This window comes from Mastigoproctus giganteus, chromosome 4 (genome assembly GCF_048544385.1).
Source record: "Mastigoproctus giganteus isolate SK-2022 chromosome 4, ASM4854438v1, whole genome shotgun sequence".
Classification (NCBI taxonomy): domain Eukaryota; kingdom Metazoa; phylum Arthropoda; class Arachnida; order Uropygi; family Thelyphonidae; genus Mastigoproctus; species Mastigoproctus giganteus.
The window spans coordinates 59,627,765-59,643,378 of NC_143578.1; the positions used below are offsets into that span (position 1 = coordinate 59,627,765).

Consider the following 15,614-nt stretch of genomic DNA (forward strand, 5'->3'; position numbering starts at 1 on the left):
AAAAGTACTTTCCCGTAACGGCATTTGGGCTAAGGTAAAGAAAGCCTGCAGAAGAAGCACGCAAAAGTTCGATGAAATTTACCAGTAAAAGTACTTTGCAATAACGGCATTTGTATTGTTGCTCGCTCGGTAAACAGATAGTGGGTGTTATCAGTCTGGAGTAGAAGTTGAATCCCATGGGAGCTTAAAACCCTCCTGAAATGTGTGTGGGGGGGGGTTAACCTGACCTTTTTTTCTTTAGAATCACTAATCGAATTAACTAATCGAATCACGAACAGAATCATACTGGAAGTTCTGGCGTCGTAAAAAATGTTAGTAATGTAGTTTCACCGGTAAATTTTTTTGAAGTTTGCTGTGCCTCTCCTTTGCCATTTTTTTTTTTTTTTCTTAATAAACAATTTATCCACTAGTCCACCAGTGATTCTAAAGAAAAATGGTCAGGTTACCCCCCTCCACTTCGGGAGGGTTTCAATCTCCCATGGGATTCAATTTCTACTCCTGACCGATAACACCCACCGCCTGTTTACCAAGTGAGCAACAATACAAATGCTGTTACGGCAAAGTACTTTTACCAGTAAATCTCATCGAACTTTTGCATGCTTCTCATGCAGGCTTTCTTTACTTTCACCAAAAAATTTAATTATGATTTGCTACATTCAATTATAGAATATCAGACATGTAAACAAGAGAGACCAATAATAATAAAGTTTTTAACATATTATATTTCTTAGAATTTAAGGTTCATCCCCTGAATTGAGACACAGATGCTCAATGGCACATGCCAGACACCAGGTGAATGTCTGTTTCTGCTGGCTGTTTGCCACAGATATTTCAAGAGCTTTGCATTTTTGCAAAGTCATTGAAACCAAGCTCTATGGCAAGACCAGACTAGACAACTCTCACTGATGTTTCACAGGAGCCTTTCCACATGGCCCTAATCCAAGGCCAGAAATTAGTCAGGAACATTGTTCTGGATGAATTTCTGGCCTTGGATCTGGGCCCTGTGGAAAGCCTGGCCTTTGCAGATGACATGATTTTCCTTGTAAAAGGTAACAAGCGAGTGGTTGTAGAGCAAAGATAAAATGCTGCCCTCTTGCAACTGCAGAAGTGGGCACAAATGCACATGCTTAAAATATCGCTTGAAAAAAACAAACAAATACTTCTAAAAGGCAATTTAGACATAAGAAGACGTCCACAAATCAAAATTAACACAACTACTATAAAAATGGTAACAGAACTAAAATATCTTGGAGTGGTCTTTGATTCAAAATTAACTTTTTATCCCCATTTGACTTACTTGGCGAAGAAAGTGAGAAATTATGCAGGTATGATTGCCAGGATCAGCCGATCAAATTGGGGGCTCAAAAGAAAGACCCTGGCAATCATATACCATGCAATGTTCCTACCTGTTATCACCAATGGAGCTGGTGCATGGTTCACCCGCTCGGCCATAGTAAGAAACAGGAATAAATTAGAATCGATACAAAGGACAATACTTCTCACCATTACCAGAGCATGTCACACAATGAGAACACCTGCACTACAGTTGCTGGCCGGAACTCTCCCACTTTACCTAGAAGTAGCCAAAAGAGGCTTGTATAGACTTAAAAAGGGCATACCCACAGAATTTCTGGGGATAGCCCTTGATACAACCAACATGTTCAACACTGAAAGAAAAAGAATAGCCACAAAGCTCCAAGAGCTATGGCAAACAAAGTGGGAGCAGGAAACCAGAGGTTATCAAATGGTTTCTGCCACAGGTGGCAATGGTCAGCCCAAAGCCGCCTAAGTGGTATGCCTCTGGACTTTTTACAAGATTCATATTGACAGGTCATGGCTCCTAAAGGCAAAACTAACCTCCTTAGGGCTGACTGATGATCCAAATTGCACCTGTGGTGAGAGTGAAGACTGGACACACATTCTATATGAATGTGTAATTTATGACATCCCCCGAACACAACTAATAGCAGAGACTGGCCCCCTTCCCAGGGGAGAAGAACATCTGTTCATTATAGAAGTATTAGTAAAATAATACGAGGAGTTTACCTCAATATATTATAGAAGAGAAAAATTAAAAAGCCTTTACAACCTTCACACAGAAAGTATTTGAAATTTGCAGAACTATCCAAAGAATAGCAATTCAGCCCCCCAGCAATTAAACAATAATCAATAGTTAAAATTGTCCATGTCCCGCACCACGCCCAGACGATGATTTAAAAACTGTCAGGACAGCAGTATTCTGCACCCTGATAGCTAGGCACTCTGGTTTACCTTAGTATCCCCCCAGGACTACCCTACCATGTGTAGGAACCTGGGATCCCACACCAAATAAGTAACCATGTAGGGAAGGGAGATGTACAAGCAGCCAGGAAAGCAGATTAGCTGAAAAATATCAGTAAGCTGATAGCAGGTAGTGAGGGGATGCAATGTAAAATGAATGAGAATGAAAGGCAGAATGAATAGGCTGGTTGCTGAGTGAAAGAGTGAATTAGGAATTATGGTAAAAGGAAACAAATACCAATTATGGTGAAAGAAAGCGTGACCCAGCACGAGGGAAAGAGAGTGAATGAATGTTATGGTGAATGGGAATGAGTGGAAGAACAAATGTAATTGGCTGAAAGAATACAAAGTTAATAATAACTTACATTACTTTATATATACTAACAAACATTTTCTAACAACACAAACACTATCACTGCATTCTCCCCTGGCCTGAAAAAAAACTTTCAGCTAGGCCTGCACCACAACTGAAGAATAACAGTAAGTTGAGGTGCCCAGAGAGTGCAGGATAGAAAGCAAGAGTCGAACAAATGAAATGAAAGCCAGAAGAATGAATGAGAGTGTAAGTGTGTGAGAAAAAGAACACAAACCATAAATGTTACAGTTAAGTACACACTAACCCTAGTTTTAAGCTTTGTTATTTAGCTTAATTATTAAGTATTAGTATTTAAATTTACATTATGCACCATTGCATCCCCCCCTGAAAAAAAAGATGTACGAGTGAGTAAAAAAAAAAAAAAACATATATATATATAAATAACCTAATGAAAAAAAAATATATATATAAATTATAAGAAAAAAGTATAAAAATAGAATGTAAGTAGAGTGAGAATGCAGATTATGAATGAAGTAAATGTGTCTCTCCCACCCCCCACTGAGCAAAGAAGGATTATTCCTCCCCCATCGCCTGGTGGGTTCCCCACTGCCAGCTAACATATCCACCCCCAGAGCGGGATGGACAGTTTGCCCTTCCTACCGGATTCGACACTACATGGACCTGACAACCATCACTGTTGAAGACATACTGTGGCTTTGCTGCCAACATGCCATTTGGCGATCTGAACTGGGTACTCAAACCCGGTTCCCTTTAAAACCCCATTCCAAGGCAGGGGAGGGAGGAGATGGGTCTCTGTCTCCCCCCCATACTTCACCTGGTGGGGCTCATCTCCACTGACCTCTTTGGGGATGCCTACTCTATCATCCTCATCCTTCTGTTCGTTCCCCCAGTCTCCCCCCTAACTAAACTGACCGAGTACACCCCTAACAATGCCGCCAAATTCTAATTAACATCTAAATTCAACTGCTTTCTTGTAAACCTCTTTCAGCCTTTCCAAATTCTAGTGTTCACTCCCCCCCCCCTTTTATATAGGTCTTGCCACTGAAATTCTCGGAAAATAGGTGGCGGGGCCTGCCAAAGTGCTTAAATAATCTACTGGGTGCCTGACATGTCTTCTCGTGGCAAAGTGTGGGCGACGGTGGGTCCCAACAGCTAAATGGTCAGAGAAACAACAGAACATAACACTACACAACATACCACTCCGCACACACTTTTTAAATCTTTGGACTCCGGAGTTCTGTGTCATACAAAGAGAGTTCACAATGCAGAGATGGGGGAACCCCTGGTGGATCAGACAACTAACACACTTTACACTGATGTTTCACATAGTGCAGAGATGGAGGAAACTCCTGGTGCTGTTAGACAGGTACCACACTTTTCACTTGATGTTTCATAGACGTAGGGTGTGGTGCCAAACACCAGTGGCTGGTTGCTATATTGCTCTGTGTTTGAGAATTTTTATATTCAGTTTTAACACATGCCAAATACTGGATGTGATTCCTAACAAAACAAGTTTTTCTATCTGTGGTGAGTTTTTCACAGTTGTAACTGTCAGGATGGCCAAGTATTTACTGTTCAATGCTGACAGTGTTACTACAGTCCTTGACTACCATGTCGCTGCAGTGTGTGATTGTTGGTGAAGCTGGTCAACTTATTTCTGACTCAGCTGCGCTAAATATTTGGGTTTTGACTGGGTTAGGAATACTAGCAGTACCTTAAAAGTGGAGAAACACAGATTTTGTGCTTTTGTCTTCTTGTATTTTAGTGTACTGTCAGCTACAGAAGTGAAATAGTCCACCAACAATGTGGTGCCACCATCTTGAATTTTTTGCCATTATGAATTTTTGGTAGCTGAATTTTTGGTATCTATTGAAATTGAAATTATGAGAAAAGTACCAAATTTAGGAGCCTGATGAGGAGTCTCTTTTCCTAAAAGAGACTCCTCGTGTTAAAACTGAATATAAAAATTCTCAAACACAGAGCAATATAGCAACCAGGCACTGGTGTTTGACACCACACCCTACGAGGCACCACACCCCTCTAGCTTGGGGGGAGACAAAGACCAATAGATTGACAGTAGCCACTGGCAGAGGTGAAAGAGATTCTTGCACTGCTTCTATTAGAATGAGCAGAAGCCTGAAAAACAAGATGCATGGTATTTCAGAGACTGCTGGGAGCCATTGCGGTACAAGTAAACACATGGGTTGTGTTAGGGTAGCTAAGAATAGAAACAGGTGCAGGTATACTTGCGTGTACATCAATGCTAGGAGTTTAGTAAATAAATTTGATGAATTTGAGGTATTGCTCAAAACATCAAAGGCAGATATTGTTGGGATATCAGAGACGTGGTGTCACACAGATATAAGGGATGCAGAACTGCAATTTGGGGAGTACAACGTCTACAGAAAGGATAGACAGGATAGGAAGGGGGGAGGGGTTATGCTATTAGTTAAGAAACACATAAAAACCAAGGAAGTGAAGCCAGTCGACATCGCTGGACAGTGCAGTGTTGAGTCAGTTTGGTGTGACATAAGCATTGGGAGATCAAAATTGAGAGTAGGAGTGTGCTATAGGCCTAATGACTCTGATGAGTATAATAAGGAACTGTACAGGGAATTAGAGTGGGCCAGTAAATCAGAGAGTCTTATAATGGGAGATTTTAATTTCCCAGATATTGACTGGAATTTGGGGGCTGGTTACTCACACACTAGCAGGGCTTTAGTGGATTTATTGGATGATTGTTTTCTACATCAGCATGTTCGGGAGGCAACTAGAGGGAGTAATACTCTTGATTTGATTATCAGCAGTGATTCTTCATGCATTAAGAATCTGCAGATAAATGAACCACTAGGTGGCAGTGATCACAGTGTGCTGAAGTGGGATTTACTCAAAGAGGTAACTACCATTAGGGGTAAAGGGAAGGGTTATTGCTTCCGTAAAGGCGACTACGATGGACTGAGACAGTATTTAAATTCTATACAGTGGGACCAACTGATGATGTTACCAACAGCAAATTCAAAATGGGAAGCATTCAAAGAACTTATCTTGGAAGCTACTAGGCTTTACATACCAACTAAGAAATATTGTTCAAGGTTTAGGCCAAAATGGATGTCAGATGAACTAATGAGGCATATGGCAGAGAAGAAAAATGCATGGGATACTTACAAATTAACACATGACACAGAAGCCTATGATAGATACAAGTTGATATGCAACCAAGTTACAAAGGAGGTTAGGCAGGCGAAGGCAGATTACGAGAAATCCTTGGCAAGGGATGCAAAGAGTTCTTTACTTATGCGAACTCTAGACGGAAGGGGATGAATCAGATTGGTCCACTTGATATTGATGGGTCAACTGTTGATGATCCTGCTCAGGCAGCTAACAAACTAAATGAATATTTTGCATCGACATTCACACATGAGGAGTTATTCAGCAAGGGGAATGCCAGAGGTGTATTCAACTCTAGCAGTAAGCTACAGAATCTTGAAATAACTGGGAGTAAAGTGGAGGAGAAACTGTTGAAGATAAACACAAGAAAGGCACCCGGGGTGGATGGGATCTATCCAGTTATATTAAAGGAGGCAGCAAAGGAGGTAAGCAAACCCTTAGCCATAATTATGAGAGCTTCCTTGGACTCAGGGGAGGTACCCATAGACTGGAAATGTGCAAATATGACCCCAATTCACAAAGGAAGATCAAAGGCTGACACAAGTAATTATAGACCTGTGAGCTTAACTTCTGTTCCAGGAAAATTAATGGAGGCACTGGTTAAAGAAGCACTGCAGGATCATTTAGACAAGACTTCAGTTATAGCTCAGACACAGCATGGTTTTGTTAAGGGGAAGTCTTGCCTGACCAACTTGATTGGATACTATGATGCAGTCACAAAAGAACTGGATGCAGGGAATAACTTTGATATTATATACTTGGATCTTAGAAAGGCTTTTGATACTGTTGCACATGGAAGACTGCTACACAAATTGGAGCAGTGTGACATTGGAGGAAAATTGCTGCTATGGATAAAGGGGTGGTTGAGGGGGAGAAGACAGAGAGTGGTAATCAATGGACACTGCTCATCGTGGACTAATGTTATTAGTGGAGTCCCTCAGGGCTCAGTGTTGGGTCCATTATTGTTTTCTGTATTTATAAATGATATTGATGATGGTATATCAAGCTTAATGTCCACGTTTGCAGACGATACAAAGGCTGGCAGGGTTGTCAAGGACACTACTGACACTATGCTGCTGCAACAGGATCTGGAAAGGTTGAGCAGATGGGCTGAGAGGTGGCAAATGAAGTTTAACATTGACAAATGTCAAGTACTACACATGGGAAACAGCAACCCCAGAGCAACGTATCAACTCTGTGATACTACACTGACAGTGGTAGAGAATGAAAGGGACTTGGGGGTGGTTGTGGAGGCAGATATGAAGTTCTCTGAGCAGTGCAGATGGGCTGCAAGAGTAGCTCATGGAGTATTGTCAATGATATACAGGAATTTTTCCAGCAGGGATAAGGAGGTGATTATTCCATTGTATAAGGCAATGGTCAGGCCACACCTAGAGTACTGTATACAGGTCTGGAGGCCTCATTTCAAGAAGGATGTAGAGCTGCTGGAACGAGTACAGAGAAGGGCAACAAGATTAGTGAATGGAACAAAGGGGTGCTCTTACGAAGAAAGGCTTAAGTTTTGCAAATTACAGTGTCTGGAGACTAGGCACCAGCGAGGTGATCTGATAGAGGTGTATAAAGCCTTGAATGGTTTAAGCATGCTCACTGCTGATGGGATTCTTCCTCTAGCTCAAAAAAATCACCTGAGAGGGCATAAATTCAAATTGAGGAAAGACAGATGTAGGATAGACGTGCGGAAATTTGCCTTTAGCCAGCGGGTGGTTGGTTGGTGGAACAGACTTCCATCCCTTGTGGTGGAGGTTGATAGCCTAAATAAGTTTAAGGCTCAGCTGGACAGGTATTTTGAATGAACAGAGGGGTGAAGTGGAAGTGGTTTTTTTTTTTTTTTGGCTGATGCTGCATAAGCTTGCTTTCTTACATCAAATGCCTCTACTAATGCTAATGCTAATGCTAAATTTTTATCTTTCTATTGTCATTATTTTTCCAGATATGGCTATGGAGCTATTCTCCACAGCTTAACATAGGATTTCATCCATCATTTATAACTTTCAAAAAACTGCATCTTTCTAAAAACTAAGAATACCACCTTCAAGGACAGCTTAAATTACTCCACGACAAAACTTGTCGTTCCTACTCACTGTTGCACTAACTGTTGTAGAGTTATTAACGTCTGAATTTTTCCTACATTCTCCATATAGTAACTCTATGAGAAAATACTGCGAGCTATCTGGACTTATAATTTTGTGAAACGAACCTCAAAATTTACAAAAAGCACATCTATATATTCATTGCCATCCTTGGTGACTCACCCTCGATTCACCCTTGGTTACTCAACCCCCAAACTTGTAAAATTAGCAGTATTATTTACAAGGTAAAATCAAAGAAGATATACTGCACCGAAGAATGCCTTAAAATCTCAAAATTGCATATACATCGGCTGAAGCAGTCAGATTCAGAGAGCACTTTCCAATTCCAAAGTGTTTTAAGTGTCTCAAGTTCAACCACAATAAATATACCTGCTTACAGAAAGAAAACATGCATGGCCATGAATTCAAGGATTGCATCAATAAGGACCAACACCGATCTGTTCCAACTGTAAAGGCACCAAGTTGCAATCTGACCACTCAATCAGAAATGATTCATGCAATGTCTAGCTGAAAGCACTAGGAGAATCCTTCAGTTAAAAACTGATTATAGATCCAAGCCACAACAGAAGAAATAACCACACACTTGATTTTTTACAGATCAATGCCCAGTGTTCTCACTCTGCTGTGGATCACTCAAACTCGTCGCAGGAAAACAGAACATCTATATAAAGAAATAAAGAGGAATTTACCTCAATGCTTTTTTTGTAGAATACTTCAACACAACATGCTCCTGAATGCAATCAGACGTAAAATTATTTTTTAATAGCTTTCTTCCTTCAAACCACCAACACGCAACATTGTGTGTTGGTGATTGGGTTGGGGGACCTTAGCTATTGATAGCAGATACATCGGACCATTCATATGTCTTTGAGGGAAGGAAACCATTAAGAAATAATTTTATGTCCAATTGAATTCAGGAGTGTGTTGTGTTGAAGTATTCTACAAAAAAGCATTGAGGTAAATTCCACTTCATTTCTATATATTAATGTACAAATGTAAAACTCAGTGAGCATCATAGCTTTGTTTTTAATTATCTTAATAGAACATCTATATAATTCTGATTTAACAGTCTTACACTCATTTGCCCAGAACTCAAGGCAACCCTAGATATTTTAAGGTGAGTGAGTGATTGAGTGTCTTAATGACACCTCTTGGGTGGGTTACTGTCAGAAACACTCATATTACAGTCACTAAGATGAACTCACTTTGCACTCCTACTGCTGCCTGTACTCAGGCATTAGCAGCGGTATATGATGCAAGAAAGCAAGCTGAAATAGCATTAGCTGAAAAAAAAACACTCCATTTCATCCATCCATTCACTCCAAAAGGTTGTCTACTTCTTCCTTGAATACATATCATGTGAATATGGCTCGCTCCACCTTATCTCATTACACGTAAGACCACATGACAATATGGAGCACGTTATTACATACCTACAATTTGCACTAACCTTTCTCTCTCTTTCCAAGATCCTCGTCTCTATGGACACAAATAGTTGTTCTGATTTAGGGTATAGTGGTACATCTTTTTTATTTATTTATGTACAGTTTTAGCATTGGCATTAGTTGAGGCATATCATGCAAGAAAGCAAGCTTATACAGTATCAGCCAAAAAAAAGCCACCTTCCCATTTCACCCATCCAGTCACTCCAAATATTTGTCTAGTTCAGCCTTAAATTTATTTAAGCTATTAACTTCCACAACAACAGATGGAAGTCTTTTCCACCAATCAACTACCCGCTGGCTAAAGGAAAACTTCCGCACATCTATTCTACAACTGTCTTTCCTCTATTTGAATCTATGCCCCCTCAGGATCTTAATCTGAGCAAGCGGAAGTATCCTGTCAGCATTGAGCCTGCTCACCAATTCAAGGGCCTTATACACCTCGATCAGATCACCCCGCAGGCACCAAGCCTCCAGATGCATGCAGCTTGCAGAACTTAAGCCTCTCCTGGTAAGAGAACCCCTTTGTTCCTCTCACCACTCTTGTTGCCCTTCTCTGTACTAGTTCTAGCAACTCTACATTCTTCCTAAAATGAGGCCGCCAGACCTGTATGCAGTATTCAAGGTGTGGCCTGACCATTGCCTTATACAAAGGGATAATCACCTTCTTGTCTCTGCTAGCAAAATTCCTATATATCATTGACAAAACGTCATGGCCTGCTCTGGCAGCCTGTCTGCACTGTTCAGAGAATTTCATATCTGACTGCACAATTACCCCCAGGTCTTTTTCACTCTCCACCTCCCTGGGTGTAGTTTCACACAGTTGGTATGTTTCTCCTGGGTTACTGCTACCCATATGGAGTACTTTGCATTTGTCAATGTTAAACTTCAGTTGCCACTTCTCAGCCCATCTGCCTAACTTTTCTAGATCCTGTTGCAGTAGCATACTGTCTTTATTGTCATTAACAACTCTGCCAACCTTTGTATCATCTGCAAACTTGGACATTAAGTCTGATATACCTTCATCGATATCATTGATAAATGCACAAGACAACAATGGGCCCAACACCAAACCCTTGGTGACTCCACTAATAACATTAGTCTACGTAGAGCAGTGTCCATTTATTACCACTCTCTGCCATTTCCCACTCAACCATCCCTTTATCCATTGCAGTAGCTTGCCCTTAATGCCATACCACTCGAATTTGTACAGCAATCTTCCATGGGCAACAGTGTCAAAAGCTTTCCTGAAATCCAAGTATATGATATCAAAATTATTTTTTCATCCAGTTCCTTTGTGACCGCATCGCAGTATCCAATCAAATTGTTCAGACAAGACTTCCCCTTAACAAACCCAAGCTGTGTCTGAACTATTACTGCTGTCTTGTCTAGATGATCTTGTATGACCTCTTTAACCAGTGACTCCATTATTTTTCCCAGAACAGAAGTTAAATTAACAGGTCTATTATTATTTGTGTCATCCTTTGAACCCCCCCTTTGTGAATTGGGGATGCATTTGCACGTCTCTAGTCCATGGTGACCGCCCCTGACTCTAAGGATGCTCTCATAATTATGGCTAAGGGTTTGCTTACTTCCCTTGCTGCCTCCTTCATTATAACTGGATAGATCCAATCTGCCCCAGGTGCCTTTTTTACGTTTAACTTCAACAATTTCTCCCCCACTTTACTCTCAGTTATTACAAAATCACTTATATCCCTGTTAGAGTTTGATAAACTTCTGGCATTCCTCTCCTTGATAACTCCTCATTTGTGAATGTAAATGCAAAATACTCATTCAGTTTATCAGCTACTTGAGTAGGATCATCAATAGTTGGACCATCTACGTTAAGTGGACCAATCTGATTCAGCCCCTTCCTTCTAGAGTTTACATAAGTAAAGAACTCTTTGGTGTTTTTCTTTGTGTCCTCTGCCAAAGATTTCTCATAATCTGCCTTCACCTGCCTAACCTCGTTTGTGACTTGATTACAGACTAGCTTATACCTGCTGTAGGCTTCTGTGTCGCCTGATAATTTATATGCATCCCATGCATTTTTCTTTTCTGCCATGAGCCTCATTAATTCATCCGACATCCATTTAGGTGTGAACCTTGAACAGTATTTCTTATTTGGTATGAAAAGCCTAGGAGCCTCCAAGATTAAGTTGCTGAAGGCATCCTGTTTAGAATTCACCTAATAATGAATGTTTGTTATTAGGAAAGGTTTCCCATTTAGAATTCACCATTGGTAACATCATCAGTTGATCCCACTGTACAGAATTTAAAAAATGTCTGAGACCACTGTAGTCACCTTTACGAAAACAAAAACCCATCCCTTTACCCTTGATGGTAGTTACATCTTTAAGTAAATCCCACATCAGTACACTGTGATCACTGTCACCTAGTGGTTCCTTTATCTGCAAATTCTTAATGCACGAATAATCACTGCTAATAATCAGATCAAGGGTACTTCTCCCTCTGGTTGCCCCTCGAACACGTTGCTGTAGACAACAATCCTCCAATAAATCAACAAAAATCTTGCTAGCATGCAAATGACCAACCCACATGTTCCAGTCAATATCTGGAAAGTTAAAATCCCCCATTATGAGACATTCTAATTTACTGGCCCATTCTATTTCTCTGCACAACTGTTTGTTGTACTCATCAGAGTCATTAGGCCTATATAACACACTTCTACTCTTATTTTCCCTTTCCCAGTGTTTATGTCACACCAAACAGACTCAACATTGCACTGTCCACCCATGTCAACTGGGTGCACTTCCTCAGATTTTATATGTTTCTTAACTAACAGCATAACCCCTCCTCCCTTCCTACCCTGTCTGTCCTTTCTGTACACATTGTACTCCAAATTTCAATTCTGCACTGTTTATATCTGTGTGACACCATGTCTCTGATATTCCAACAATATCTGCCTTTGATGTCTTGATCAGCAATTCAAATTCATCAATTTTATTTACTATACTTCTAGCATTAGTGTACATGCAAGTATATATGCACTTGTTCTTACTCTTAGTTACCCCAACACAGCCCATGTATTTACTTGTTCCATGATGACTCCCAGCAGCTCTTGAAGTCCCCAGCAACTTGCTCTCTAGGGCTGCTGCTCATTTATATGCAGTAGAATGTCGGTTATCTGGAATAATTTGAAAGGCTGATTTTTCTTCTTTTTTTTTTTTTTTATTAATGGTAGTATTTGAAACAAATTTTTATTATGTTACAAGAATATTTCTAGCTGTTCTTTTACTTTGTATATCTGGTGAAATGTTGGATTAGGAAACCATAAGTGATAGAATTTAGTCATTTCCTTCCATGTACCCAATTTTCCATGGCATATTTTGTTCTCTTCATTTCATGTTATGTTTAGTTTAGCTCCAGATTTGGTAAGAATAATATCAACCCAAAACTGTGCAATTTATTATTTTTCTCAGTTTTTTACATTAAAATGTCAACAAAAAGAAACAGCACTAAAATGGGCAGAAAAACAGGAAGAATGCGATATAATCAAAGTGATGTTGTTAAGGAACTTGAGATTTAGTAGGAGAAAAAAAAAAAAAAGGCCACAACAAATGAAACAAAAAATGATCAAACATTATTTTAAAAAATTACTTTAAATTAAAATTTTTTCCTACATATTATTTTATATGTACTATTTACATAGTATTTTTTTTTACATATTATAAATAAAATTTTCAGTAAAATACCTATCTGAATATACATAGATATGTAAATGTGCAAATTTTTATGTATAAGTTTTTATTATTATTTTTTAAATTAAATAAATCTGTTTTTCACAATATTTAAAGTCTTTTTCTTTTACCTTATGTTTGATTATCCAGAAGAGGTCTGATATTAATTATTCCCGATAACTGATGACCTACTGTATCTATTTTATTTTAGTTTGTAGATTTTATGGATTTACCATTTTCAATATACAGGTAACCCTGGTATAACACGGTAGTTAGGTTTTTATAAAATCTCGTGTAGTGCGAAACCATGTTATATGGAACTAAGAACTAGTACAAAAAGGGAGGTTATGTTCCAAAAGCTAACAAAAATACACCATTTTTTTTCGAATTATCGGAAAGTTAATTTTTATTAAAAATAGTAATAACTTAACAAAAGTCTTACACACTGTGATACATATATGCCAGATAATATATGTTCATTTAATTTTCTTCCTCTTTATCGCTGCTAATCACAATCAAATGAAAACATTTTCTCTGTTGCAGAATATCTTTACCTTCTCAACTTTCTTCTGCTCTCTCTAAAAAATCAGTAATCTAGGTTTGTTTGCTTTTGCTTGATAGATCTTTGTAAATTTTATGGCATCAAGCTAAGCATTTTTGAAGCTCACTTTTGAACTTTGTGCTCCTTTTAGTTGAAGGACCTGCATTTAAAAAATAAGATACTAACTGCTTGGCTAAGTTTATGCCTTCCCATATACTTTTTGGAAGTTCAGAATTTTCATCTGTGCTATTGTCCTCTAAATTGTTTTGGTTTACCTCTGATGCCATTTCCACCAAATCCGCTTCGCCAGCCTCTTTTTCTACCAGTAATTCTTGAACGTCTTCAGTAGTCATATCATCAAAACCTTCCCCTCCTACCAACTTAGCAAGTTCTACCATTGTACCGATTCCATTTTATGCCGGTTCGACCATATTTCCCGAATGAACTGACTCTGGCCATACATTTTTCCAACGTGCAGTTAACATTGACTATTGGTTTTACTACTTTGAATGATAGAGCTATGATTCCGATACAGTCCACAATTGAAAAATGTTCTATGGCTCCAACACTTCAATAGATTCGAATCAGTTTTTTCCAAATTCCATTGTAATGATTTTCTGATGTAATGAGTTTTAAAGGTAAATTAAAGAAGTTGTATTTGGTGGTAGGAACATTACTTCAACATTTGGATGAGTTAAATTTTTGGATGGCCTGGTGTGTTATCCAATAGCAATAAAACTTTGAAATCTAGTTTTTTTCCCTACAAGTTCAATAGCACACAACCTAACATGGGGATTTCCCAATAATTTTTTTTTGTATAATGACTAGCGAGCCAAAAGTGGGGATTTACAAAAAAAGAATGGAAAATTTGAAAATTAAATCCAACATAATAGCAGAGTTTTCAGCACACAAAAGCTCAAAAATACTGTGTTATGTGAGGTTTGGTGCAATTTTTTAACCATGTCAGAGAGAAACCGTGTTATATAAGTACCATGTTGTGCGAGGATTGCCGAAATTTATCAATCCTGTTAGAGCAAAACTGTGTTGTAGAAGTACTGTGTTATAGGAGTTGCCTGTACACTGAAAATGGTAAATCCGAAATGGAAATTGTAAATCCTTATGTTATGATTTTATGCTATTTTAATTACATAGTCAAATATTTATTGCTGTGGCTATTGCTGTGTTATAACCAAAAACATTAAGAATTAAGGATTATGATTCCAAGCTACTGAGCCCTTTTTCAGGAAATTTATTTTACAGTAACATAATAAAATGAAAGCAAAGCATAAATACAAATAAAAAGAGCCGAACAAATCTTAATCAATAAAATTCAGATGTTTTAACAAGTAGGTCTGAATTTATTTTGTTTTATTTGTATATTCTTAAATGCATTTATATAAAAATATTCAGAAATTAATTTGGTAACAAACCTACCTCACTCTTAATTTTTTCCACAAGACACCTTTTCTCAGCCTTTAATCTATCAACTTCCTCTGCTGTTTTAGCATTTTTAATACCAGACATCTCCAGCACTGCCAAATGTGAATCTTTTTCACTAATAGCAGCAGACAGAGCTTCTTGTCTAAATGTTAAAATGTATGTAAGAGACTATTTGTTGCAATTTATACACATATTAATAAAACATTCAGATCTAGCAGTTAACAACATGGAATTAATTCAATCAGGTACAAGAATTCACATATGCTTTCCTAATAACAATCATTTGTTATTAGGTGAATTCTAAACAGGATACCTTCAGAGACTTAAAATTGGACGCTACTAGGCTTTTCATACCAAATAAGAAATACTGTTCAAGGTTCAGGCCTAAATGGATGTCGGATGAATTAATGAGGTTTAAGGTTTATGGAAGACAGCTGTACAAATTGGAGCGGTATGGCATTAAGGGCAAGTTACTGCAATGGATAAAGGGATGGTTGAGTGAGAGACAGTAGAGATACTAGTGGCAGAAAAGAAAAATGCATGGGATGCATATAAATTATCAGGCGACACAGACGCCTACAACAGATATAAGCT

General features: G+C 38.6%; 1 protein-coding gene across 1 annotated transcript in view; it reads right to left on the reverse strand.

Annotated features, from left to right (window-relative positions):
- The window catches only part of LOC150086760 (uncharacterized), a 429,070-nt gene that overhangs the window by 46,481 nt on the left and 366,975 nt on the right, over positions 1-15,614 (reverse strand). Inside the window, exon 14 of the mRNA XM_090372247.1 lies at positions 15,015-15,162. Coding sequence (XP_090228373.1) covers positions 15,015-15,162 — 148 coding nt within the window. The remainder of the gene's footprint in view (positions 1-15,014; positions 15,163-15,614) is intronic.